Raw genomic sequence first — 27,981 nt, forward strand, 5'->3', positions numbered from 1 at the left:
TATCTGATATTGATCTACTGATAACAGATAGAAGGAAATGGAGCCAGCGTTATGCAATTTTTTCTTTAATGACACATCTCAGCCACTTCACTTTCCCTCTGGCTTCTTCATGCAACTCATCCCATTGTTTCTTCCAGCTTTTCCTCTAGAAATTTCGTAAAAAGCGTATAGATCGGCAACACCCACGTTCACCCCACAACTACCGGTGTAAGACAACGCACCCTGGCTGCCATTTTGTGTGGCCAACAAGGCTCCGGGGCGGGGCCTCGAACCCGCGGCTCCTCCGCCCTTCGCGGGCGGAGTAGCTTGTCCTCCGCCGGCCACCGTCTGCCGGTGGTACGCTGCTGTGCGGGTCCGGGCGGGTACAGCGGGAGCAGGAGGAGCCGTCCTGCGTGTGGGGCCAACTCGGCCCGACTGCTGCGCCGCCATGAGCGAGAAGGGCGAGCTGGACCTCACTGGGGCCAAGCAAAACACGGGCATGTGGCTGGTGAAGGTGAGTGGCTGCCGGGCCCTTGCTCCACTGAGCCGGGCCGCGTTCGGCGCCGTGGGCCCGGCAGGGCTTTGTGGGGCCGCGTCCTGGGGTGCCGCCGGTAAGTGCGGCGGGACGAGGGGAGTGGGGACACTTACGTACTCCCCAAACTCGGGAACTTTGTGGTCTTCCGGGTTCATCTCACGGTTATAAGAGCAGCGAGCAGGGATAACGCCCGTGACACTCACCTCTGCGCTGAAGGTACGGGGGTAACGTGGAGGTGCACAGAGATTGTGGAATCAGAGAATGGCGGGGGTTGGAAGGGACATTAAAGCCCACCCAGCTCCAGTCCCCTGCTGTGGGCAGTGCCACCCACCAGCTCAGGCTGCCCAGACCCCATCCAGCCTGGCCTTGAGCGCCTCCAGGGATGGGGAGAATGCCACTCTCCTCCTCTTTGTCTTTTGGGGACAGAAGGAACAGGCCTGGTACATTAGTGCAAAAGAACATGTGAGGACAGGATAGTTCCCAAACACTGTTTCTGGCTGGTGAAAGGTGTAGCACATACTTGAGCCACCCCAGCACCTCGCTGAGACTCTTGAAGAGCGGTGAGGAATGTCAGAATTTCTGCATGGCAGAGTGAGTCTGCTGGTGGTATGTGGCTGCATCCGGCTTTCTCTTGCATACCGACATCTGAGTGCTTGCTTTCATGAAACTTTACTGGAAAATGCTTGATGTTCTAATCATCAAATCACAGAACCATTAAGTTTACAGAAGCTCTCTGAGATCACCTAGTCCAACTGTCAGCCCATCCCCACCGTGCCCACTAACCACGTCCCTCGGTGCCACATCTACACATTCCTTGAACACGTACAGGGACACCTCCTCCACCACCTCCCTGGGCAGCCTGTGCCAGTGCCTCACTGCTTTTTCTGAGAAGAAATTTTCCTGATATCCATTCTGAACCTCCTGTAAGAGCAACTTAGGGCCATCACCTCTCATGGAATCACTATTACCTGGGAGAAGAGGCAGACCCCCACCTTGCCACAACCTCCTTTCAGGAAATTGTAGGCACTGTAATAGCTTATCCAGGGCATTAGAAATCGAAGGTGATGACAGAAAGCTGCAGAAGAATATGATGATACTGAAAGACAGGAAGATGAAATGACAAATGAAAATCAGAGATGAGAAATGTAAGCTGACATGCTATGCTAATCATTTTTATACAATGGTTGGATCTCTCCAGTGTGTTGCCCTTGAGTCAGAAGACAGTGATTTTACAGTAGGTGTGGATAGGTCTGTGAAAATGCCACGTCAGTGAGAGGCAAACAAGCAGATTCAATTTTGGGCATGATTACAAAAGGCATAGGGAAGAAAAGATGAAATATCATGCCACTGTATTGCCTGTACCTGAATGCTGGTTGTAGTCCTGGCCTTGTAATTCCTGTGCTGAGAATGACATAGCAGGCCTAGAAACAGGTCAGAGAAGAGCTTGAGGAGTTACCAGGGGAATGAGGAACGATGCCTGTGGGGAGAACTCCTCAGCATGCTGTTACCATTCAGGCTGGGAAGGTGATTGATTTGTCAGTCTTACAGATGTCTGTAGAGTAATAAGTAGCATTGCAAGTGACTAGGGAAAAAAGTGAACAGGAGAAGGTGAACAGGTCAGAGTCAGCTCTAACACAATAATGAGGGGTGTGACAAATTAATTCATCTGGTCGGCATTCACAGCAGACAAAGTAGGTATTGCTTTACACAGTGTGTGTTTAAGTTCTGGAACTTTTTGAAGTAGTAAGACATGACTATCAAACCTTTGCAGAAACTCAAAAATCCCTTAGACAGATGGGTGCAAGAATACTGTATTGAGGTATTAGAAATGAAGATGCTCTCAAGTCCACTGAGTAAAAAATCACAGAAATTAGAAGAGCATGCTGTGGAAATAGCTGTTCTTCTGATGTTTTTCCTGGGTAATTAACTCAGTCTCCCTTTTGTCTGATGCAGTTTGGTGGTTCTTGAAGAAAGACAGGAATGTTCAGGCACATCAGTGCTGCCTGCTTTAATGAGAAAACTGGACTAAAAGAACACCTGAGTATGGTTCTGTGAAGTACATGTTCATGCACATGGTCTAAATTAATAATTTGGTTGTCATCTTGAATAATATAAAAAAATTACAAAATTGCTAACATTGGTAAACCATAGCAAATTGTGTGCAGGATTTTACTCATTAAAATCCTTTGAACTTGAATTTGGGGACAACTGGACTTGTTACCATGTTCTTTTAACATGCAGTAAGTTGTGACTGTGTGGCACCAGTACTTTTCTCTTCACTAAGTGTGTTAACAAGGCTTGTTTTCAGCAAGAGAGCGATCTGTTTTACTGGAGGGAAAAAGATATTTAATTCCCATTTAGCATGTGTTACACTAGCACAGAAGGTATTCCAGAGAGACTACTTAACAGGCAATAAAAAGTGTAGTGATGAGTAGGTTAGAAACACAAGCAGTGTGTGGAGGTACAAGAAACAAAGTGAGTTGCTTTAGTACAAAACCAGAAAGTAACTCAGTAACTTTTTTGTATTTTTAGTGAAAGCTACAAAGGGGAATTATTGTATAGGGTAAAGCCCATTTAGTATTAACCATTAGAGTTCTTATTTTCTTTATTTGTGTTTTTGTTGTTTTGTTTTTGATTTGCTGCATTGGTTTATATTTAAAACGATCATTTTGAACGTGCAAAAGATGAAAGTACATCAAAGAAAACAGAAGCATAGAACCTGAGCTCGGTTTTACTTGATTTCTGATGTATGTACAGTATACGGATTGCTAGGTATATAAAGAGCTAAGTACACACAGAGGAAATGATCAGTGGTTTATTAGAGGTGGGGGATACCTGTGTGCTTTGCTCTAAGGGTAGCTGAGAGATGCATGGAGCAGGGCCCTTGTGCAGGAGCCCCAGTGTCCTTGTGATGTGAACAGCAAGAAGAAAACAGCAGTCTTAAGAGGTCTTGAAATGATGTTTCTTAGTACCTCTGATTTCTTCTCCTTATTCACTTGTATGCTTTATGGAGAAATGAGTATTTGTACCTATGAGCCCCATAATAAAGGCCACTTGTCTCAAGAACTGTAGGCAGTCTTTCAGAAGGGCAGTTTTTTTGTCCACAAGTCGGTCTTTCTGTGAGAGTGCATTTCTTCAAAATCCTGTTCAGGATTCTTTGAAGATTCTTTTTGTTCTGGGCAAGCGGCTGGCTCTTGTTTTCTGCACACTATTTTGAGATTTTGTACATTGTTCTTACAATATTTTCTGTATGTTAAAGATTCTGAAAATGGACCAGTCTCTGTAAGTTCAACTTTTAGCATGATAAGATTATAAGAAACTGTCCAGTTAAGCTTTCTCTATGTAAGTAAGACATTATTTGTGGTTTTTTTTTGATTGCTTATGCCATTAGCATGGAGCTAGAGATTTTAGCTTGTGGTTTTGAGAGTACCATCTCATTTTAACTGAAGTAACCACATACAGATAGAAGTAATCCTTTCATCACAGTTCTTCATTACCCTTTTTCCTCTTTCTCTCAAAGTAGCCATTGATTCAGATAGGCTGGCAGAAAGATGATTAATTGCATCCTTTGAGACTATTTCCCACGCAACTGAAAGGGGTATGATTGATCTGCAGCTTCCCAGTCTGAATAAATTCCCTGTCTGATCATATTATATAGCAAGTCAGTGATTTTAATGGCATTGGAGTCCTTCAGTCCTTTTCCACTTATACTGAATGTGTGTCTACTCATTACCTGGCAGTATAAATTAGATACAGACGAGGTGTGAGCACATCACAATATTTCCATTAAGTCAGCCAGAGCACATGTCAAAGCATTTATCGTGTTGTTAGAAAGAAAATGAGATCTGATTGGGCGTGAAATCTGTTGTAGAAAGTTATACCACTTCAAAAACTGAAAAAAATATATCTCAATAGATTGTGTCTATTTATTGCTTTGTCACATGCTTGTGACGTCTTTGACCCGGGGCTAGCAGCTTACAGCACCTGGACCGATGCTGAGTTTGGCTGAGAAGTTGGAGGACATCATCATCTATCTATTCTGCAGCTGTCAAGGTGTTGTGAAGCTAAAGGAAAGTGCTAAGCGCCAATACAAAGCTATTTTCTGTGTTTGTTTTGTTAAGGAAGAACAGCTAAATGGAAGGTTATTATTCAATTAATTTGAGCTTTAGAATTTTGCAGGTTACTGTTTGTCAGAATAGACAAACTGGAATAGAATCACAGAGTCATGGAATGGTTTGGGTTGGAGGGGACATTTGAGATCATTTAGTTCCATCCCCTCTGCTATAGGCAGGGACACCTCCCACTAGACCAGTTGCTCAAGGCCCCATCCAGCCTGGCCTTGAATGCTTCCAGGGAGGAGGAGAGGTTCCACAACCTCTCCTGGGCAACCTGTTCCAGTGTCTCATCACCCTCACAGTAAAGAATTTCTTCCTAATAGCTAGTCTACATCTACCCTCTTCTAGTTTAAAGCCATTTTCAATTGTCCTTTCACTACATGCCCTTATAAAAAGTCTCTCCCCATCTTTCCTGTAGGCCCCCTTCAGGTACTGGAAGGCTGCTATAAGGTCCCCCCAGAGCCTTCTCTTCTCCAGGCTGAAAAGCCCCAGCTTTCTCATTCTGTCCTCGTAGAGGGAGTGCTCCAGCCCCCTGATCACCTTCATGGCCCTCCTCTGGACCTGCTCCAACAGCTCCATGTCCTTCTTGTGCTGGGGGCCCCAGAACTGGATGCAGTGCTCCAGGTGGGGTCTCATGAGAGCAGAGTAGAGGGGCAGAATGGCCTCCCTCGCTCTGCTGGTTGTGTTTCTCTTGATGCAGCCCAGGATACTGTTGGCCTTCTGGGCTGCAAGCACACATTGCTGGCTTATGTTGAATCTTTCATCAGTCAGCACTCCCAAATCCTTCTCTAGTCCAGCTTCCTCAGCTCTGGAGTAAAACTTGGGTTGCTTTTATTCTCTGCAGGACAAAATCAGAGTGCCAGTTTGCTGCTTGAAACAAAATCCCACAAACAGAATGTGGTGTGTTTCTCTTTCTCAGTAGCTGCATCTCACAATGTTTCCCTGCATGGGCACGGATATTTTCAGTAGCTGTGGACTGTGTCAGCTGGAATTAACTTTACTATGCCAGTAATGTGAACTAAGCCATTCCTGCAAAAATAATGTAGATTTGTCCAGATGTGTCATGAATATGTAAAGAAGAAAGGTATAGAATTCCTGTATCGAAATACTTTTTTAGCATGCAGTGTTGGTGCAGTACAATGATTTTTCCTGTAACAGTTCACCGAGACTGCTTCAGGTTTTTGAGATAATGTTCTTGCAGTGACTGCTACATCTGTATTAGGGAGGAAGGGTTTGTGGGAAGTAGGAACTTCAGTTAAACTGCTTTCAGCTATTTCCTTTTGAAATAAATTTATAATTCCCGTATCACTTGAACTATCTTACAGAGAGCTTAAAATTGTCAGGTATGAGATTGTCCTCGTTGTCACAGGTCTGTGTTCCATCTCTTGACGTGGTACTTAGATATCTAATAGCTTGTGTGTAGGGGGTAAATTGCTCCACCTCACATTTATTGTGTTGATGTGTCATGTTCAGTCTGTATTAAAAGCCATCATTGGAAAGGCAATCATAATTGCTGAATGGTGGGGCAAAAGCCTACACAATCTGGAAAACACTGCACTGTGCTAATAACAGTTCAGCTGACTTGTGGCAAGGAAGGGTAGGCGTGGGCTGGGGGGCTAGTGCTGTTCTCATTGCCCTGGGGCTGAACTCTCAGGTGCTGCTCTCTGGGACAAGGCTGTGGCCCTTTCTGAAGTCCTCTGGAAATGCGCCCTCCTACCGCCGCTCTGTTTTAGAGCCGTTTGCCAGCTAAACAGAGGTAGCACAGGCTATTGACACAAGCACTTAACATTTTGATTTCGTAGAAAAAATGTGACTCATCTTCTTTAAGCTTGCCTGGTCTTTAAGAAGAAGCTGGGTAACCCTGCTGAGCGCTGGACACATTCTCCTGGCCTTGTTATCTCCAGAAAAATGAAGTGCTGTCGCAGATGCACCTGGCCTCCAGGATGTGTTTGGAAATGTGAAGTGTGTGTGTGTGTGTGTGGCACGGCAGCTGCAGCCAGGCACAAGGCTGGCTATGGAAGTGCAGGGTGTTGGAGCCAGGGTTACCTGGTAGCAGTAAGCTGGTCTGTAAGCCAGAGAGTAGAGGAGCAGGCCATGATTTCAGCTCATGCTACGTTAGTAGGAGAAGAAGAAAGTCAGCTTTCAGCTTGTTGGTTTGCTGCTTGTGCCATGAGGCACTGTTACTACCTGTCCAAGATTCAAGATAGTGCAAGGTTTTTCCCTCTTTTGGGACAAGCATACTCTACATTGGCCTTATTTTTATGCTACCTTTATTCTTTTTTTCACTCCCAGTGAAATAAGTTGTCTACTGTGTGTAGTTCATACTGTATCCTGAAGTGGTCATTGTGAAAGCATTTAAAGTATGTTCATGTACGCAATTTATACAGAATTTTAAGATCTGCTTTTCTTGAAACCTGTTGTCTTTTAGGTCCCCAAATACCTGTCACAGCAGTGGAGTAAAGCCTCAGGAAGAGGTGAAGTGGGAAAACTGAGGATTGCCAAGTAAGCCTTTACTGTACCTTAATTGTTGGCAATTCTTAGACTGTTTACATTGTGTGTAGAAGAAGTTACCTGCAGTAAAATAGATTATGTTGCACCTCTTATATTATATAACTTTGTTTATCACAAGCACTATGTGCATATTTCTCTATAAAATGAAAAACACTTGTATATTGATTATACATAAATACATTAAATTATACTGGGGAGTGGTTGTAACTCATAATGTGGTGTTTGATTTCTTAAACCCAAGAAATATGCACATCTAACTGGAAAATCTCCTTTAACTTATTAATGTTCTATTTTGCTGCTTCTGTTCTCACCTGCTGACTTTTCCCATTTATTTTTGGGCATCAGCATCGAAAAACAATTGAGCAGCTCAGGAATCAAGTTGAGTAACAGAGCTAGAATGTGAATTTGCTTTTTCATCAGGGAAGCAAAACTTGTGGAAGTAGATTATGGAAACTAAAACATGAAATATTTTCTTTTGCAGAAATCAAGGAAGAACAGAAGTAAGTAACTATTAAATCCAAAGGCTCTGGATGTGTCATATTTTGAATTCTAAAAATTGCTTAGAACTTGATGTTTTCTGATATCATATTTTTCATTAAACCTGTAATGAAGCATTGCACCACACAGCTGGGAGTAGAGAATTCTATTTATACCTCTGCCCATATGTTTATTGCGGGATTTCCCTTTCAGGGGAGAGTCAGGTTGGGTATTAGGAAAAGGTTCCTCACCAGAGGGCAGTGGGTGTGAAACAGGCTCCCCAGGGCAGCGGTCATGACAAGAAGTTCAAGTTCAAGAAGCATTTGGACAATGCTGTCAGACATAGGGTTTGCTTTTGAGTGGTCCTTAGTGGAGCCAGGAGTTGGGCTCACATTGATCCATGTTGGATCCCTTCCAGCCCGAGATATTCTGTGATTCTATGACTTTCATAAAATCTTTTCATTCCTGAAGTTTGCTTAGAATCATAGAATCACAGAACCCTTAGAGCTGGATGGGACCTCTGAGGGCCATCTAGTCCAAGTCCCCTGTAGTGAACAGGGACACCACAGCTAGATCAGGTTGCCCATGGCCTGATCCAGCCTCGCCTTGAAAGTCTCCAGGGATGGGGCATCGACTACAACACTAGGTAACCTCTTCTGGTGCCTCACTGTATAAGACTTTCTCCTTATATCTAACCTAAATCTACCCTCCCTGAGCTTGAAGCCATTTCCCCTTGTTCTGTCATTACGGACCTTGCTAAAGAGTCCATCCCCTTCTTTCCTGTTAGCTCCCCTTTAGATACTGACAAGCTGCTATCAGGTCACCTCACAGCCCTCTCTTCTCCAGGCTGAACAGCCCCAGCTTCCCCATCTGTAAGCAGCAGTCGTAGTAGTGACATTTTCTTTACGTGTTTTGAGATATGTTAGTAATAAAGGCTGCATGAGAACTAGCGGGATGATGATAAAGCAAAAGAAGTTGAAGATGGTGGGTTGCAATTTCAGAAAGAATTTCATCTTATATTTGGAATTTTGTCCTAATTATATAAAGCATTAAGCAAAGTTAGGGTTTTTTTTTTCCAGATGAAAAGGCAGCTACTTTTATTAGCAGTCCCGGTGAATTACAGTAACTTCATGTATTTCTTACAGGAGATAAGAAAAGCAGCATTAGTTAGAATTACTTAGGATTATCACTTTGAACTGGAAGAAGCTCTGGCCCGTACAATGACAGGGAAGCAAACTGCGTTTGCCATTTGAGAACCTGTCTAAAATCTCTATAGTATAAGTTGGGAGACTACTGGAGGTCTGGATGTTTCACTGGACTTTTCTATGCTGGAATATGGGCCCTGCTTCCTGATTTTTGTGAGCCCCACGCCCAAGCCTTGATGCTGATGAGAGTCACAAAGTGCGTGGAGCCCAGTGGTGAGGAACCCCATGGAAACAGCTGGCTTTGCAGGGATACTAGAGCTGTGTGGCAAAGTGAGGCTGAGCAGGATGTACAGGAAAAGTATGTAATGCTGGTCTGAACAGTCCTTTGTCAGATTTCTTGCTGTGTCCCATGGCTAGGGATTCTGCTTACCCAGTCACTCCAGTACCTCTTCAGAATCTTTATTGGCCGTGTGATGTAAATATAGCAAAGGAGCTGTATTTGAACTTCTGATCTGTGTGCAATTCAGAGTTCCGAGGCTAATAACACTTGTGTACATTAGCACTTTCTTGGGGAATAAACTCGCTGTGTGAAACATTTTAAAGCACTCATACTGAATGGTATCTGAAAAGCTGTTTGCCTTAGATTTTTAAAAGTAAAATTAAAACATGTTTTGACTGAAAGAAGTCATAAAAAGTTATTAAAAGAGGACTAAATTTTGTTAAATACATGAAAACTTTGAATACCTTATTTCAACAAGAGATCCATGTAGTAAGAGTCTTGCCCCATTCTTTATGTTTTTGAAATAGAAATGTTCTGTGCTGCTTGTCTTTTCTCTCTTTGTATCTCCCCATAACTCTTGAAGCTGTGTAATTGAGTCTGTTTAATAACATTTTGATAATTGTGACTGTTAGGTGTCATTTACTTTGAATGAAGAGCTTGCAAGCATCAGTGATATTGGAGGAAAACCTGCTTCTGTCAGTGCACCAAGGGAACATCCATTTCTTTTGCAAAGTGTGGGAGGACAGACCTTAACAGTGTTCACAGAAAGTTCAACAGGTAAGTTAGAATTATTGTAGTTTGTTACATTTCTAGTAGGCTTTATTTCAGTAATCTGGATGCTGTAAAGGCCAGAAGACTGAGAAGTAAGCTCTTAGCTTTGTTTTGTGGTTTTCTGCTTATGTACCATCTTTACTGGTTTTCCTGTATTTATGTTATCTTTCACATTTCAACTGTGGGTCTACTAAAAAGAACAGAGAGCATACAGTGCAGTACGTTGTCATTCTCTTTTAGACTTCTAACTGGAAAAGTGTTTTTGGGTTCCCATCGGCTTTAGGGAAGGAAGACAAGGTCTATACTGTGAATTTAGTTTCATAAGAACGATGATTGTTCCTCAATCCAGTTGAACAGGTTCATTTTAGCAATAAACACATCTGTTTACTTCATTTTCTGACAACAAAACTGTTTAAGTGTATTAAAGCTTGACAAGGTTATAATACTGAACTCTGCAGCAGTAAGGTTGTTATTTTTTTTCTCGCTCAGTACAGCTCAGGAACTGTATGAGCGATTAGGATGCTCAAGATAATATGTCCTAAATTGCATGTTAGGTTTAAGCTATGTGGTAGTGTTATAGCCTACAGTATGCTCAGCAGGCTGCCTTGCTTATAAGTCTTGTGTGCTGCAAGGTTTTCTACTGAAGTTACATAGTCATGTTTTGGGTGTTGGAGAAAGGAGTAAGATGTCTGCAGATCTTATCTTACTGTCTGCAGAAGATAGCTCAATTTCAGGCACTTAAGCCTTGGTTTCCCCAGGAGACAAACAATAATTTTTGGTACCATCTTTTGGGCAGCAAACTCTAAAGTGTGATTTGCTTCTGATGTTCTCGTGTTTATAGGCTGGCAGGTAAGTGCTCTGATGGCACTCTGATGATTATCAAATAGATAAAGGAGAGTGAATCATAACTCAAGGGGCAGAGTTAGAATACTTAATAAGTTTGACCACCTCTCTTTTAAAATCTAGTTCGGAGATTTCAGAGCTGAACATAGAGATATTAAGGTATAAATAGCATGGCAGTCACCATTGTGCTTGAAATACAAGCTCTCATGCTACCGCTCAGACACTTTTCAGTTGCTGTCCCTTCTCTGAAACTAGCTCAATCTTTTCATTGTTTTGTCACTTGAAAAACTATTGTATTTTTATGTGTGTAACATGTAACACAATAGGAGTACTGAGTTTTATAATCTGTAGATTATAGATATGGAAAGAGAGAGGGAGTTTTCAAAGACCTTTTAAGCATTTTGGTAGTGCCTCATCCTTTTATGTTTCTCTGTGCCCTGACCTCAGAATGCTTGCAAGAAGAGAGATATTTCAGGTGTAAAGATGTGCTTAGAATATGCATTCTGAGATTTTTGCGTGTTTGCTATCTTGAGGGATTTTGCTTTCCAAGAGACTTTTCTACAAAAAAATATTGCTTCAAAAAAGCTCTCATGAAACTTGAGCATTGCGCTGACTGCAGCTTAACTTGAATATTCAGTGTTTGTCATTATAATGAAGGTTATTAGAATGTGGTAGCTAGAAGATGCGCATTTATTTCAGAGAGCTGGAGCACCTCTCCTATTAAGACAGGATGAGGAAGGTGGGCTTGTTCAGCCTGGTGAAGAGAAGGCTGCGAGGAGACCTCATTGCAGCCTCCCAGTATTTAAAAGGGGATTATAAAAAGGAGAGGAATCAACTTTTTACTCAGGTAGACAGTGATAGGACAAGGGGGAATGGTTTTAAGCTCAAGGAGGGAAGGTTTAGATTGGAGGTCAGGGGGAAGTTCTTCACAGAGAGAGTGGCAAGGTGCTGGAACAGGCTGCCCAGTGTGGTTGTGGATGCTCCATCCCTGGAGGTGTTCAAGGCCAGGTTGGCTGGGGCCTGGGCAACCTGATCTAGTACCAGATCTGGAGGTTGGTGGCCCTGCCTGTGGCAGGGGGCTTGGAACTTGATGTTGCTTGGGATCCCTTCCAACCCAAGCCATTCTATGATTTCCATTTTGCCATCTGTATTACAGATGTCCTGAAACCTTTAGGTATTAAGATGCTGTCCTACTTTTATTTAATTGATTAAAAAATTAACATTTCTTAGCAACTACAAAGTGTTATTCAAGGACTATCAATCTATTAAGTAGAAGTTACAATATTAATTAGGAGCAAAGAGTGTTAATTGGAATGACGAATGTTTGGATTGAAGCACTAAATAAACATAGAACTTGTCAACACTGTTTTTGCTTGGGTATAGCAAGCGTGGCATGCAATCAGTGCAAAATATTTAAACAGTTTTACTGGTGTGTTAAAGCTGGTATTGGCCGTACAATCAAAAATAAACTTTAATGTACTTTTTTGTTTGACTTTTTGTGATTCTTAAAAAAGAAAAGTATGTGAGAAATATATCCCAAATTCCATTCTGGTTGCTTACCAACACCATGTTCCTGCACCCACTCTTGTGTTGGAATGTGTATTTCCAATATGTTTTGAGCTCCGTGGCCAATTTCAGCACTCTGCAAGAGTCTGAAGAGTGCATCCTAACCAAATGAAATGCTGCTGCCCTATCTGATGTGAGAAAGTCCCAATGGAGAAGATCCATTAATGTTGTGTCAACCATGGAAAAAGGCTCCAATAAAAGCTTACAACTCTTTAAACATCAGTCAATCCATGGTAAGAAGCAGTTGGAGAAAACTGAAATGCATTAATTCTTATGCTCACACACCAGTGTTTGTTTTCAAATCAGAACATATTTTTTGTGCAAAGCGCTGGAGATCTTTCTGCTTTATCTTTTGCAAGGTACACTATATTATAGATTTGATAGGTTAATTTGAAACATTGTCCAATGATTAAGCTGGTGTAGAACTGCTACACCCATGGTATTTCTAATGTTGCATCTGTAAGGATATATTTGAGGGATAATGTGAATGAAGTACGGACCAAAGAGTGCTTTGTGCACTATTACTCTGAGTCAATACCTTTCCTGAAGACTGAACTTTATCTAAAACAGAGAAAATTGCATATAACAATTGGATTTCCTTTATAAATAGAGTGTTTAAAAACTCTAGGACTTTTTGTGTCTGCTATCCTCTAATCCTGGGATCCCCATTATGTTGTGACCATCTTCATCACAGAGTAGTCGGGCATTGCAACAGCCTCCCCAAGGCACTGGTCACAGCCCTAAGATGCTGGAGTTGAAGTAGCATTTGGATAACACTTTCAGGCCTATGGTTTGGGTTTTGAGTGGTCCTGTGTGGAGCCAGGGGTTGGTTTCCATCTTTGTGGGTCCCTTCCAGCTCAGGGTATTCTGTGATCTTTTTGATTCAGAAAATGAATGAGGGTTGACAAAGCTGCATCTGAAATCTTTTGTAGTCAGAGAGGATGCTGCAGGGAGTTTACCCATCTGGCCAATTCAGTACTTAGCATTGATACTTCAGATCACTTAAAGCAAGCAAAAGAGATCAAACTTGACAAGTAATTTAGTATTTTCTGCATGATGTAGTTTCTGGAGTGCTGAATGGATTTCTTTTTTTTTGTTTTGTTTTGTTTTGTCTTAACCACACTTGCTTCTGATAACCTGTGATTGGAAAGAATCCTTTATTTCATGAACTGTAAATCTCTGCATCTCTGGTTGTCCCATGTTAGTTAATGGACAGAAATAGGTTCTTTTGCTGATAGGTTCTTTTGCTGTCCGATTTGTTACATCCAGAGTCTAATGAAATGCAGTTTCTTGATCTTCTACTGCATGTGCTAGCTCTGAGCTAATACTTCGCTGATGACTGCAGAGGGATCCGGAGCACAGTTGTCTCTTGCTGTCTAGGCTGATTTCAGTATTATTTTAGCATTAAATATGAACTACATTCTGTTCCATAAACATCACCATATGTACATCAACAGTTGCTATGCAACAATGCTATTTGTGCTTCCAGTCATTTTATCTTATCTTTGTCATCAGATATCGCAGTTGTAATTTTTTTTGAGCGGGAGGAAAGGAGAGCATTTTGCATGTATTTCAATGTGCTGTGTTGAACAAAATGAATTTTTCTTATGTGTGTATAGCTGAGAACTACCTAAGGGCAAATCTTAGACTTGATATGGGGCATACTGGATTAAAAGTATCCTTCCAAACTTCCTACTGGCATAAGGAAGTGGTATAATTTGACAGCTTCTGTCTTGGTTGAAGAAATGAGAGCAGGCTTTTGTTAAATATTTAACATTAAACTTTTCTGATTGTGATTATAAAGTAATTCCCTTAACTACTTTTATTTCCTCTTGCTTAATTTTTCTGCCAGCAGGTAGTTAAGGCGTGCTGGCACTTAATATAAATAAAAAAATGCAGCTATGTTATAGGCGATGAAAAAAGTTTCTTACTGAGCTGGTTATTGGAAAAATGTGCTACTAATGTGACTTGGGAAAACACAGACCTTGGTAGACAATTGCATCCCTAACTGTAAAGGACTGATGGATGGATAGAAAGATTTTATACTGTAGGGTAAAATACAGCGTAAAATATTTCTGTAAAGTTGGGTGTGATTATCATAGAATTAGCTAGGTTGGAAAAGACCTCCAAGATCATCCAGTCCAACCATCCACCTACCACCAATAACCCCACTAAACCATGTCTCTCAACGCTATATCTAAACGTTTCTTGAACACCTCCAGGGACGGTGACTCCACCACCTCCCTGGGCAGCCCACCCCAGCACCCAACCACTCCTCCAGAAAAGCAGTGCCTCCCAATGTCCAGCCTAAACATATTTATCATATTTATTCACAATCCCCCCTTCATGAGTGGGATTACCTTCACGTTTCATTTAGCGATGTTTAATTCCTTCATACTTGTCCCATCTTACAGACGTTTGAGTAAAATGCGCGTAGAGAATTGCGCTGACAGAATGACTTCTGAACCTTTGCTTCCTCCTGAGAAGCAGTCGTGCATGGATTGTTTCACCATGCTGTGGTTCACAGAAGAAGCTCTTCACGTGATATTCTTGTCAGGTTTTCTGTGTCTTCTTTCAGAATCTCATTTCATGAAGTGCAACTTTTCTGTTTCATAATCCCATTCAGTAATACCAATAACTCTGCCTGTGTACCAGCTCTTTTATTTCCACTGCCCTCCAATATTCTTCCCTTGTTTATTTTAGTTAAACACAACTTCTAATGTGAATGTCCCTTTTTTGTGCTGGTACATGAATCATGCCTACTGTATAGCTTACAATACACTTGATTGTATTCCAGTGAAAATGATTATTCAGAGCTTGAATTTTGGAATAGCAGCTATATCCAGCCATTTGAAGAAATCTGAAGGGAAGAAATGACTAATAAGGAGCATCTTTCCAAAATTTTTTCTTTCAATAACGAAAGCAGTTACTGCTATAATTACATTTAATTGTTTCCACAGCACTCAGAATCTTGATGTCTTGGGATACAACTTCCAGTCTTATTAGATATGTGTTTGATATCTCAAATTTCTCATCGGACTGGTATTTGTTAAATAAATGCCCCCCATTGCTTTGCGTTTTCGCTCTCCCTGGTCAGGAATTTTGGTGTATACCTGTGTACTTCAGCATATTTTCCAGTTGCATCTATTTGTTTGAGCTGTCACTTAACAAAGTTCCAGTCTCCAAAATGCTTTGTGGTCTCAGTTAATACTTCCTTGTTCCTTTATTTGTGTCAATCTTTTATGGACTGGCTTTAGAGTATTCAGGTAGCAGCAGGAGAAGAAAGCCTGTTGGCAACCTTATGAGCAAAAGAAACAAACAGCAGCTGCCTTTCAGGTCTCTGGCACTTACACAAATTTTGAAATATTTGTAAGGATCATAGAGAAGATGCAACCCTTTATCAGAAAAGCAGAATATGGTACTCAAGTTTGTCACATCGTTACGTTAGGCAGCATTTTGATGGGTCAGGATTTCATATGTACTATTGTGACATGCAGTCTGCCAAAAAAAAAAAAAAAAGCTACTGCTTACAGCATCTTTCTTCTCCTTCCCTAAAAAATGGAAGTGGTATTTACTTACCAACTTCTTCGGAGCATTCTGAAGATTAACAAATTACTGTAAGGTGAGTTCAGCTGGTTGTCAGGGGTAAGCTAATTTTCTCTTAGTTTTTATTATTAAAATTACAGACTGTTATTCCTGTGCAAACATAAATAATTGTTTTGAGGATAGAATGCATGAAATATATGGAGTATTACAATGGACTCAACATGATGAGAGTAGAGTTGGCTTTCTGCCTACTTCAATGACTTTGTTTCCTCTCAATCTCGCTGATGTATAATGGGGGAAAAAAGAAGTCAGGTCCCATTGACATCTGTCTGTGAATCTTGTATGTTACAGAGGAGGCTGAGCAACTGCAACCTACGTGAATAAGGCGTATTAAGTAGGCATAGTGCAACTGCCTTTACCACCCTCACAATATTTTGATACTCAAAAGACTTTTAAAGCACAGACACATGATCTAATCATAACAAAAAAAAAATTTTATTGTTGAAGAAAAATACCAATTTTTTGCAAGACTTGAATTTTATTTTTTTTATCTCTGTTAAAGGCAGATTCCCCTGCTACATACAGGTGAACACACTCGCTCCTCCTGTGGACATGCTATCTCTGATTCAAATGGCAATATATATGTATCATTAACAATTTTTAAGTGTGACATCTTCTTATGCAGTAGCTATGAGTAGGTAGCCAGTCTTCCACGATAACAGTTTTAAAATCCAGCCAGTTCTGTCCCAGTCCAGCCAAGGTTTGGTATGTCTCAGTATGTTTGCATGTTCTTCGTTAAGTCCTTTTTGCTTGTTGGGGATGTACTGAATGCTTCCATAGCTAATGTTGGTTGGGTAATAACATCATGCTGTAAATGTGAAAAATACACTCAGAAAAGAAAGTGAATGAGAAAATATTTGCTTTTCTTCAGTTGGACTAAACTAGATGTATGGAAGTTGCTAGGGCTCACGCTCATTTTGTGACTGTTCATGTGTGGGAAGAGGCCATATAATGTCATTTTCTCGGTGAGAAAAGACATACCTTCAGCAAACAACAGCCCCTGTTCAAGAAGGAAAAAGCAGCATCTCACAGATCCTACTATTTGCATTGGTCCTTGGACTGTCAGCCTTTTCATTGAGAAAACAGGGCCTCAGCGCTGAAAGCCAGCAAGAACCAGGGGCAGGAAGAAGGTTTTGTAAAATAAGTCCTTTTCAGTTGTCAGTTTTCAGTTCTGCTAATACGCAGCCTGCAAATGACAGAAATGATCAACCTAACAACTCAAAACATTTCTCTCCAAGTTACAGCCGTAATTCCCTCTTGCCTATACGTAAATTGTCCTTAATGATAGCTGTGACATGTCTGAGATGGAAGCGAAAGATGGGAGTATTTTATCATTTTTAACTGTATTTCAGATGAGTTAAAACATTCTTTATATCCCCTATATTAGGAGAGGTGTAAAAAGAGCAAGCGTAGGAGGAGGTTGGGAGATTCATGTAGGGATTTACTTTCATAGGGCTTTCTAAGTGTTAAAACTTGATTTAACAGAATACATCTTTGGGTCGCTATCTCTTGAAAGGCTGGATTGGAAGTTAATGCAGAAAGCTGTTTCTGATTTGCACTCTGCCATTCACCTCGGCGACAATTTTTTTTTTTGCTATCCACAGCATGTCATTTTTTTTTTTCTTTCATGCATACTCTGATTCTCCATGGAACAGTACATATTTCTGATTCACGTAAAACTTGAATTTTTACCTAATAAGTTGGGCTATACCATCATCCGAGGGCCAGTGATGAAAAGGTGAAGAGACTGAAAAAATAATGCTTGTGTTATCTAGAATGCTGCAGAAAAGCTGGAGAGGAGGTTGTTCATGTTCACAATGTACCTACTTCTAATTAAGAGTATTCCTTTGCAGAGCTTTTAATTAATTTATTTTTTTAATGTGCAAAACCAGTATTCATTTTTCTACAGAGACTGGTGAGATAAATGGGTATTGTTTCTCTCTTAAGCATGATCCTACCACTGGTTTTCTATAACTGTGTAACTTCATTTATGCAGAGTTCAGTCAGAGGTATAATGGAGTTATCTCATTTAAGTTGTGAGTTTGAGCACTAAAGGAGAATTTTGTTGCTCTGCGTGACAAATTTTTCTTCAAAAAGTGCATTTATAAACGTTAATCAAACTCAGTAGTTGTGATTTTATTTTGATTTGTCCTTCTTTGCTTTGCAGCCTGTTTTGTAGTTGTCAATACAGAAACATTACGTTTCCTTTTTTGTTCATTTGTGTTTTTTTCCAGAGAGCCAACCAGAAGAAAAATCTGAAAGCAGCAGCTATGGTGAGTGTGGACTCTTTCTTTGAAACACTACAGTAATGACTTACAACTGAGTCTTTTCAGTTTGACTTTCCAAGAAATTGGTAGCTAAAAAAAAAAAAGTCTGTTATATTTCTAGGGCAGCGTATCATAAAATGTCTGCTGCAACCAGAAGCTTAAATTATTAATATTTTTATTTAAATGGAAAAAAAATTATGGAGGAGAGCATTAAAAATGTAATGTTTTATAGAACGTCATTTTAGATTTATATTTGGTATTTCTCATATATTTTTTTTGGTCTTTTAGCTTGGCTCCTTTCCTCCTGATTGGAAAGGTTGTAGACTTCCAAATCTTGTGTTATTTGATTTTAATTGCATAGACTAATTAGTCTAAATTATAGCATTCTAGCGTTGTACTTAATTCAGTTTTTCTAATGCTTGTGAAAGATTTATAAATTCCTTGGAAAGAGTCAAAATTCTTAGTTCACTTCTATAATGTGCTTCCATTAGATAGGATATCAGGCATGCTTAGGAATCAAAAGATTTTTTTTGAAGTTTAAGCTAGTCTGTGCAGGCTTCCTTTACAGTGAGGGGGAAGGAGACAGCTCCATAAAATAGCTTAGAATTAGAGAGGTAGGTGCAAGTGCAATTCCCCAGCAGCTCAAGCAGAACTCTCCTGAGGTCAGTCCTTGCCTGCTCCCTTCTCTTCTGCTAAATCCTTTGGGCTTACATTACTGAAATTGCCAGGTATGTACATGACAGCATGAAAATCTTAGTGTCAAGTAGCGTTTAATAAAAATTCCCTTTCTTGCTTTTATGAAAGAAAGATGTTTCAAAAATGTCATTAATATACTAGTGCAAATAAGTGTCAGGGTTAGCAAGAGCCTGTGATCCTGGGAAACTGGACATGGCTAATGCAATATATATGGAGACAAATCTCAGTCTTGTTAGTAGAAGGATTACCTGTGATGCATACAGATTAAATAGTACCAACGTTTGTATGTAGGAATGGAAGAGACCATAGATGGACTGGAAGGAGTCTTACAACCCCCATCCTTCTTAAAAGGAATTCCTAAACATAAGTGTAATGCTAATGGTCGTTCACATTGTCTTCTGGAATATAATTTTTTGTACACTGTAACATGAAGACATCTGTTTCTTGTGTGTGTTTTCTAACTTGCAGTTTATTCCAGATACTTGATAAAACCCAATCACTGTAATTGCAAGTTAGCTGTGATATGACTTTAAGGTTATGAAGGGTTACGTTCTAGAGGTTAGTATTGTATACCACTCGAACACTGAGATTCACTGCCATGGGAGGCTGCATTTAAAGGTGATCTTCAGAATTCAACTTCTAAAATGAGTCAGCATGTTAATACTTACATTGTATTTCTCTGGTATTTTTATGTAGCTGTAGGCATACGTGCTTGTTTGTGCTTTGCAGTTCTTGGTTCAATTTTGTTTTGGCTTTTCATGTGAATGATGGAATCATCTGCTTCTCACTCTTTCTGCTTGCTCCCTGTCCAGGGTACATTGTGTAAGATGACTGTATATGTTTAGTTGCTTTTATTTTTGCGTCAATGAGGAGAATGAGCAACTGTGTGCTGGGCACTGTTTAAGTACACTGACAAGATGAAGTGCCAAACCCATTTGACGGAATTAAGCTGATTGGGGATTCAGTTACTAAATGATGGTAATTGGTTACACCATGGCATTTAAAGGAAGACTCTCAGCATCGGTTACACTTACTTGTTTAGAATTTGTTTATTCACTTTTTTTTTCCCAAATGCGTCATAAAACTCAGATGACCTTTCCTAAACTACCCTTCAAGTAATTCAACTTACTGAGTCCTCCATTTCACTGCTGATCTAATTCATCAGTACCATAAGTACTTCTGACGCATAGGTGATGTCTTGTATACCTTTATGTGTTATTTTAGCACAATAGGACCCCAGTGACTGCTTTTAGATATTACTGCAATAAAGTCTATTTGTAGCTAGAAAATAAACAAAGAAAGTGAATGAGACAAGTAACATGAGGAAATCCTTTGGTTTACCTACTTAAGATTTTCTCCAGAATTTTTGTTTTAGAAGGGTGAGATCAATCTTCAGAACCCATTTTAAAGTTATAGATCATTAGCATTATGTATGATATTTCTAGTAACGTTTATCATTGGATCAGTGCTGCCACAATTCTTAATACTATATAGAGAGACAACGCAATACTGGTTCAGACCAACGATCATGTACCCAGGACCTTGTCCTCAGCAGTGACTAAGAATTCTTGAAAAGAGGATAAGAACAATGCAAAAACATAGTGGTGCCTCGCCAGAAACACATCTTCTGATCTTTAATGATCTAGAGGACAGAGAGATCCAGAGCCAGCACGAGTTTTACTTCTGTGAAGTATCCCTGTTGGTTTTTGAGCCCATGTAAATGGTCAGTATCCATAATACTTTTGATGATGTGAAGGTTACAGTCAAAACATTAAGGAATTAAGATATAACCTGAAACAAGTTTACTTAAAATTTGAGCTCCTTTCACATATTCAATTTGATCATTTGAGATGAGTGCTCAGGGATTCAGCCAATGTTGTTCAGTGCCTGAAGCCAGGCTTTTGTTGGATGTAAAAGGAAGGTAACAAATAAGATGTCAGCTAAAGGAAAGAGAAATGAGAATTGGCCCTACTTATTCCTATATGGTGCTGAGCAGCATCGTGTATTTTGTGAGAGAGAAACTTAAACCCAAATACACGTATGTAGTTTTTGTTGACCTATAGATTCTCTTGCACCTCCCTGTAAGTGCTGTCAGTGGTGACAGAAGCTGTGAAAACCAAGCATTTGTGCCAGGGAAAGCATGACCTGTCCTCCAGCCTGCCCCAAAATGGAAATACCCAAAAGCTGCTGTCCCAAGCGTATAGTCTTTTAGGAATGGTATGGTAAAGAAGTGTGTTTTTACATGTTGTCCTCTTGGAGGTGTGTTAAAGTTGCATGGGCAGCAGTTGATTATAATGTTGCCAAGGCTGTGAGAGCATCATTTTGAAAGCACAGCTAGTCTTTCATAGGGAAGTGTGTGTGTGTGTCAACTGTGTGCACAAACTACAGATGCATATTTTTTTTCAAGGACATGTACATCAAGGAGTATTACACATGCTTACATCTTGGATCTGCTTCAAGCCAGTTGCAATCCTGTTGTGTTTAAATTTCATCTCTTAAAGTGTTTGACATAAGTTCACGGCAAACAGCGGCCATCAGTACTTAACATGCTTTAGGACGAGGTGTTAGTCATCTCTTTCCCTGAGCCTGCCAGTGAGTAATACTAAAGCCTGCTAGTGAGAGGAGAGGCACCACTGAGACCATTTACTGGACTTTGGGTAAGAGGACTGAATTATCTGAGATGCTGTGGACTATAGAACATGAACCTGGTATTAACATTTTGCCAATTGTGAACGTACACATCTGACTGCAGACACAAATATGTAACTTTTGAATTGTCTGCAGATGATACTTGTTTCATTTTTTGGTGTCATAATAAAAAAAATCAGGTATTGATTTATGCATGTGTTGGAATACTTAAAATTCAGTGTAAGTACTTCTATTAAATGCTGAGCTGTGTGCAGTAAACCAGCAATTTTTTGGTAAGGACGCAGAGTTTTTTTGTTATGGCAAAACTGCATGAAGCTGCTATGTGCACGTTTGATTCTAATCAATTTGAAAGTGGTTAGCATATATTAATTATACTCCTGAAGCAAAGCTTTAACTGTTAGAGGAAGAATGATCCTCAGAAGGAGTAAAGGAGTAATTCTTACTTTAAATGCTAGCAGAAACCTCAGTATTGAAGATAACTTAATTACAGAATCTGTCATTTTCAAGCCACAGAAGCAGTTTTTGTCTTGGAAATGTAACTTTTTTTCTGTTGGCAGGTAAATGCAATAAAACTTAAATTACAGGCTTCTTGGTAGTGTTCCAGGAATCATAATAAGTAATGAGGCTCCATTTGTTGCTGTTAATATACATGGAGAGGCAACCATTTCTCTTTCAAGGTAGTCAAAGTCTATTATACTGGCTAAAATAAATATTGTGGAGATCCAAGTGGTAGAACAGTATAAAGGATATGGATTTAATGTAGATTAATATTAATTGGAGCTAAGTTTTTTCAAAAAAAACTTGCATGAATACGGTACTTAGTGTCTGTTTATCTTAGAATGCTGTATGAATATTATAATATTTATCTTCTTGACTTAGGAGTCCTGATGTGTTTAGCTTGCAGTCATCTTTCTTGTTGCATTTATATTTTGTCTCAAACCCATTAAAAAAAAAAATTTACCTATCATGAACTTCACATCTTTCAACACAGACAATTTTATTGTACAGTCTCTATTCTGAGAACATAATCCAGTATAAAGCAATGCCCCAAGCATATTCCCTCCTTCAGCTGTGTCATTGTCCAGTATGTTGAATTATTTCACTGAGCATTACACTTTCGGCTTGTATTGGAAGTTTTGGTCTTTCTTTGTGACTCAAGTAAGCCCAGGAATTTCAACCATGTCTGATCTTGCAGACAATGACTCCACACTTTTTTTTTTTTTTTGTCTTCTGTGAGAAATTTTGCTGGAGTTCACTCACCTACCAGCGCAGTCACATCACATGGACTCCATCATCAGTCATTTGCAGTGTTAGGACTAAATTAGAGCCTTAGGTGGTGGTTCAAGGGGGCAGAGAGAGATCAAGAGCTTGCTGCCTTGACCAGTACAAGGCTGATGTGTAGTGGGTGTAAAGCTAGCAGGAAGCAGTTTCAAAGCAAATAAGAGGTGGTTCTGCACTCAGGATGTAATTAAACTGTTGAATTCCTTGCCAGAAGACGTGTATGTAAAGATACTTTATGTTAAAGACTTTCACAACCAAAGAGATATGTAAAAGAATATCCAGTGAAAGGTATGGAGATTAAGATGACGTCTGATTCTGGAGACCCACAAATGCATGGTGGCTTGATGCATGCCTAGGATGAGAATCCAACGTGTTTAATCTTTCCATAAGGTTTTTCATGGACCCATTGTGTTGGAAAGAAGATGCTGAGCTGACCCGGTACTATAATTCTCAAGCTCTAGTTTTTTTTTGTGTGTTTGTTTTTTTCCAATTGACGAAGACTGCTCTGAAAGTAATGCCTCCTATTTTATTATGTTGGCCCATGACGTCAGAGGTGGATGTTGGTGGTGTGGCAGTAGAGGTTGAACCTCCCTGCCAATATTCTGTTACATTTTGTTGCTGTGCAACAGATGGCAGCAGAGCAGCAGTCTGACAAAATAGTGTCTGACATGGAAGCGTGTATGAAGCAAAAGCGTGTCACTGAATTCCTCCATGCAGAAAAAATGGCACCCACTGACATTCATCAACGCATGTTGAATGTTTATGGAGACCAAACAGTGGATGTGAGCACAGGTGGTGGTGGTGCACTTCAGCAGTGGTGACAGTGATGTGAAAGACAAGCCGTGTTCTGAGCAACCATCTATAGTTGTCACACCATGAAATGAAGAGCATCTCGATCAGCTCATCTGTGCGAATTGGTGGGTTACAGCCAGGGAACTGTGTAAGGAGCTGAATATTGGCTTCAATGTGTTGGAAATCATAGAATCATAGAATGACTTGGGTTGGAAAGAACTTCAAGGATCATCAAGTTCCAACCCCCCTTCCACAGGCAGGGCCAGCAACCTCCAGATTTGGTACTAGACCAGGTTGCCCAGGGCCCCATCCAACCTGGTCTTGAACACTGTGGATGGGGCATGCACAGCCCCTCTGGGCAGCCTGTTCCAGCACCTCACCACTCTCTGTAAAGAACCTCCCTCTGACATCTAATCTAAACCTAAATGATGGTACCAACATTGGAATATTGCCAAGTTTGGAATATTTGCCAGGTGGGTCCCACAAATGCTAATGCAGAAATAGCGGGAACACCATATGCAAGTTTGTCAGAACCTATTGAGCTGATATAAGGCTGAAGGTGACGAGACATGGTGTCACCACTACAAGCCTGAGTCAAAACAGCAGTCCATGGAGTGGAGATATGTGAATTCCCCATTGAAGAAAATGTTCGGGACGCAGCCCGTAGCAGGTAAAGTGATGTGTGCTGTCTTTTGGGACAGGACAAACCCAAAACCTGGACAAACTATCAGTGCTAACCACTACATAATGACACTGACTAAGCTGAAGTCTCAAACTTCCAGAGTCAGGCCAGAGAAGAAGGCAGCCTTTGTCTTGCAGAACAATAACACAAGGCCCCATATGAGTTTTTAGACTGTGGAGCACATTGCCAATTTTGGCTGAACTGTCCTACCACACCCACCATATAGTCCAGATTTGGCACCTTCTGACCTCCATCTCTTCGAATCGATGAAAGATGGACTGCATGGGCAACATTTCCTAGCAACAATGCCATCATAGCTGTGAAACGGTGGGTCACCTCCACTGGTGCAGACTTTTAGAAGTGCAGCATGCAGGTTGTTCACTGCTGGCAAAAATGCCTAGCTAACGTTAGTGACTATGTTGCAAAATAGTGTTTTGTAGCTGAGAATTTATTCTATCAAATAGTGTTATTGTGTTCTTTGTATCTGTTGTAGTTACCGTGGAAATAAATAGGAGGCATTTCTTTGGGATGCAACTTACATATCTAGTTATATGATAAGCACATTTTCCTCCCAGGTCTCTGCCTGCATTTTTAAATAACAAGCTTTTGATAAGCTTCCTTAGTAATTGGGTTTTTTTCCCCCCTCTTTACTTACCACAAATTACTTATTCCATTTTATAGTGAGGAAGAAGAAACTTTACATAGCTTGGTAGCCTTAACCGCTTGAAACGACTGAGCAGACTCAATGTGTGAGTAAATTCCGAGGGCAAAGCCAAGAGCAGTTCCTCTAAGGTTTCCTGCAGTCATTTACCTCCACCTTAGCTACGATCAGATGCGAGAACATTGGAGGCTGCAGCCGCAGCAGGACCTCAGCTTTCAGTATGCCTGAGTCTGGAAACAGTCTAGCAGAGCTCATTTGGTGCTCTCCCTGGACTCTAAGGCTTTTCCAGCCCCAGCTTCTTGCCAGCAGGAGCAGGAACAGTGTGTAGCTGTGCTACAGCATATTGTCTTACTCATGCAGGTTGTCTTAGGGATTTCTGCACTGTAATGTGTGTGCACGCCTAAAATCATCATTGTGCACAGCAGACAGTATTACAGATAGATTTTTTTTTTTATTATTATTGTATAAGAAGGCATAAAGTAGTCTATATGTCAGATTTCTGCACTGTAGGGAAAGAGTATGAGTTTCTGTTTATTTTAGAAAATGTGTTGTTTCCAACACAAGACCCGGCAATGCCTGAGATGCTGAGTTAGCATTGGGAAGGCTAGGAAGCTGAGCGTACCCTTTCCTCTCTTTAGCTGATTCTTAGCTGCCTGACATGCAGGAGCTTTTATTTGTTTTCTGTGAGATTACCAGTTTCAGCATTGAGAAAAATATACTGCTTTATCCCAAATACTTGCTGAAGGCTGTATTTACTTAGTAGAGAAGCAATAAATGCCTGGGTTTGGTGGTACAGTTGCTTATTCTGTTTATGTTTTTTGATGGTTAGGCTGTTCATTGCTAGTTTGTTTGCTTAATTTTTTCTTTCTAATTGAAAGAGTCTGTACCCACCTCTGACCTGTTCTTTTTTTTATTCATCTGTTCACTATGGTACAAAATCAAGAACCTCCTTTGAATTAGCAAGCAGCTTGCTGTGGAGCTGCAGGAGTAGCTTGATATTTTTCTGTTAATAAGTAAAAAAATTGGATCTTTCCATTCCCCTTATTTCTGCTGCAGAAAAAAAAAGACTTTCTGAAACATGGCTCATCAAAAACCAAAAGTTGGTAGTGGTGGCAGTACTTTCGGGATAATTAGACCGTAAACTTGTGTTGTCCAATCTCACTCTTGCACTCTGTGTGCAGCTGTGCCTTTTCCACCAACCCTAGGCCCCAAGGTGACAGTCACTCTCACAGAGTCCTTTTGCCCTGGTCATCCTTGGTGCTCAGGGATTGTGAGCTGCCTCACTGCACCGCCCGCTCCCTGTCCTCGCTGCTTGGGGAGTCTGGCACCACAGGCTCTAGCAAACCTCTTGGATCCCCATCTTCCTGAAGCTGGAGCTTTCCCTAGTAAGCAGCCTTGGGTTTTAAAATCTCACTTCTCTTCTCCTTGGTGTAGTTGGTCTCATTTCCACTAACCCCAGATTATTTAACACCAGTCACCAAGGCAATACTGTACTTATTTTTAGCGTTATCAGAACTTTACAGACCTTTAGAGTGGCTTGATTTTTAAAATCATCTTCTAATTACTTGGTTTTCAAACCTTACAGGGTTGAACTTGCACGTCATCATATAATAATGTTTTAAATGAGTAGCTAATGTTTACAGGTATAATTATTGTACCAATTTCTTGAGCATTTTTCTTTCTGAAGCAGCAGAGCAGTATTCTTTTCAGAAGCTTAAAATGAACAAATGTGGTGCTATATGATAATGGCAATGATGTTAAGCTGTTACCAGTGCAGATAGAAACAGTTTTTTTGGAGACTGTTGCTTTAGCTGTGGTACTCCTACTACACACATTTTTAGGAAGAGAAATCAACTGTCTGGTTCTGCAGAATATTATGCAATTTCTTTCAGAACGCTTGCTCTGGTGCCATCGTACATCTCCCTCCTACGGTCTTGAGTTCTTGCAGTGTCTCTTATTTTCTGGCATTTTACTTTGAATGATGATTTATGAAGGCAGTGTTTTGAGAAAGTGTTCTTTGTGATATACTCTTGCACAGCGCTTTCAGAACATCAATTTCAAAATTAATTGGAAACCATCAAGTCTTCTGATCTTAAATTTGTTGTACTTTAATGATGGCTTTGTTTCAACCTAACAAAATATGCAAACCTGTCTCTTCATGTGAAAATGCTTTTATTTTGTTAACTAGTAGTCATTTTCCTGTCAGTCTAAGAATTTCTGCCACATGTTAAGACAGGAGACAAGATTGAGGTTGGATAATAGCTATCTAGCAAAGATGAATTAATTCCAGTTTAAGAAAATAATATTTATTTTGTCACAGACCCAAGTTGACTCGTGCCCCCATCACTCATCCTGATTCATTAGTTGACAGAATTAGGGCAACATGACCCTTCTAGTAATGAGTGAGACACTTCCATTATTAAATTGTAATATTCATTGCATGCCCTTATTCTGCCTGTATGCTAATGGAGAGAGAGCTAGAGAGCTTCTGTTTCTTGAGACCTTCCCATCTCTCTGAATGGAAGCCTTGCAATGCTTATAAGAAGGAAGAGAAAATAACAGTGTCACTGATTGCTGCAAATGATGTAATGTTTTTCCCTTTAGGGTCTAAATAAGTATTATCTACCTTTGAAAAGAAGTAGCCAATTGTAACTTTTACAGTCATAGTAAGTATGAATGCAAAAATACAGTTAAAAATATGACTTAAGTATGTGAAAATGTCAGTAGTGCAATTAGGATGCTGAACACTGATCAGTGGGTAGGCAGTAATGACTGAGATGAGAACTGTAATATGACCTTGATGCACAGCCTATTTCTTAGCATCAAGGCCACCTCTAGAATCCACCTTTGGCTCAAGAGGTCATTGGTAGTAAGTGGTTGGAGTCTGAAGGAGCATTATGTGTTTGCTTCCTGTATTCTTTTGTGGGCATTTGCTTTTGGCTACCGTCTTTACTGATTTGTCCTCTTACAGTCAGGCTGATGCCCACCCCTAACAATGCCCCACAGCCCTCCTGATGAAGGAGATGGGTGAGATGAGAGAAAAATGAAAATTAGCTGTGTGATGCTGTGGGGAACAAGGTAGGGGGAAGGACTTGCAGGTCAGAGGATCAGTAATAGGGATCCTG

General features: G+C 40.4%; 1 protein-coding gene across 1 annotated transcript in view; it reads left to right on the forward strand.

The window, feature by feature from the left end:
• Window positions 212–27,981, forward strand: part of GTF2F2 (general transcription factor IIF subunit 2) — a gene marked incomplete at its 5' end in the record, with an annotated part of 93,379 nt that continues 65,609 nt past the window's right edge. Inside the window, 5 exons of the mRNA XM_021375642.1 lie at window positions 212–493; window positions 7,058–7,131; window positions 7,622–7,640; window positions 9,675–9,819; window positions 18,063–18,101. Coding sequence (XP_021231317.1) covers window positions 212–493; window positions 7,058–7,131; window positions 7,622–7,640; window positions 9,675–9,819; window positions 18,063–18,101 — 559 coding nt within the window. The remainder of the gene's footprint in view (window positions 494–7,057; window positions 7,132–7,621; window positions 7,641–9,674; window positions 9,820–18,062; window positions 18,102–27,981) is intronic.

Source organism: Numida meleagris, chromosome 1 (genome assembly GCF_002078875.1).
Source record: "Numida meleagris isolate 19003 breed g44 Domestic line chromosome 1, NumMel1.0, whole genome shotgun sequence".
NCBI lineage: Eukaryota > Metazoa > Chordata > Aves > Galliformes > Numididae > Numida > Numida meleagris.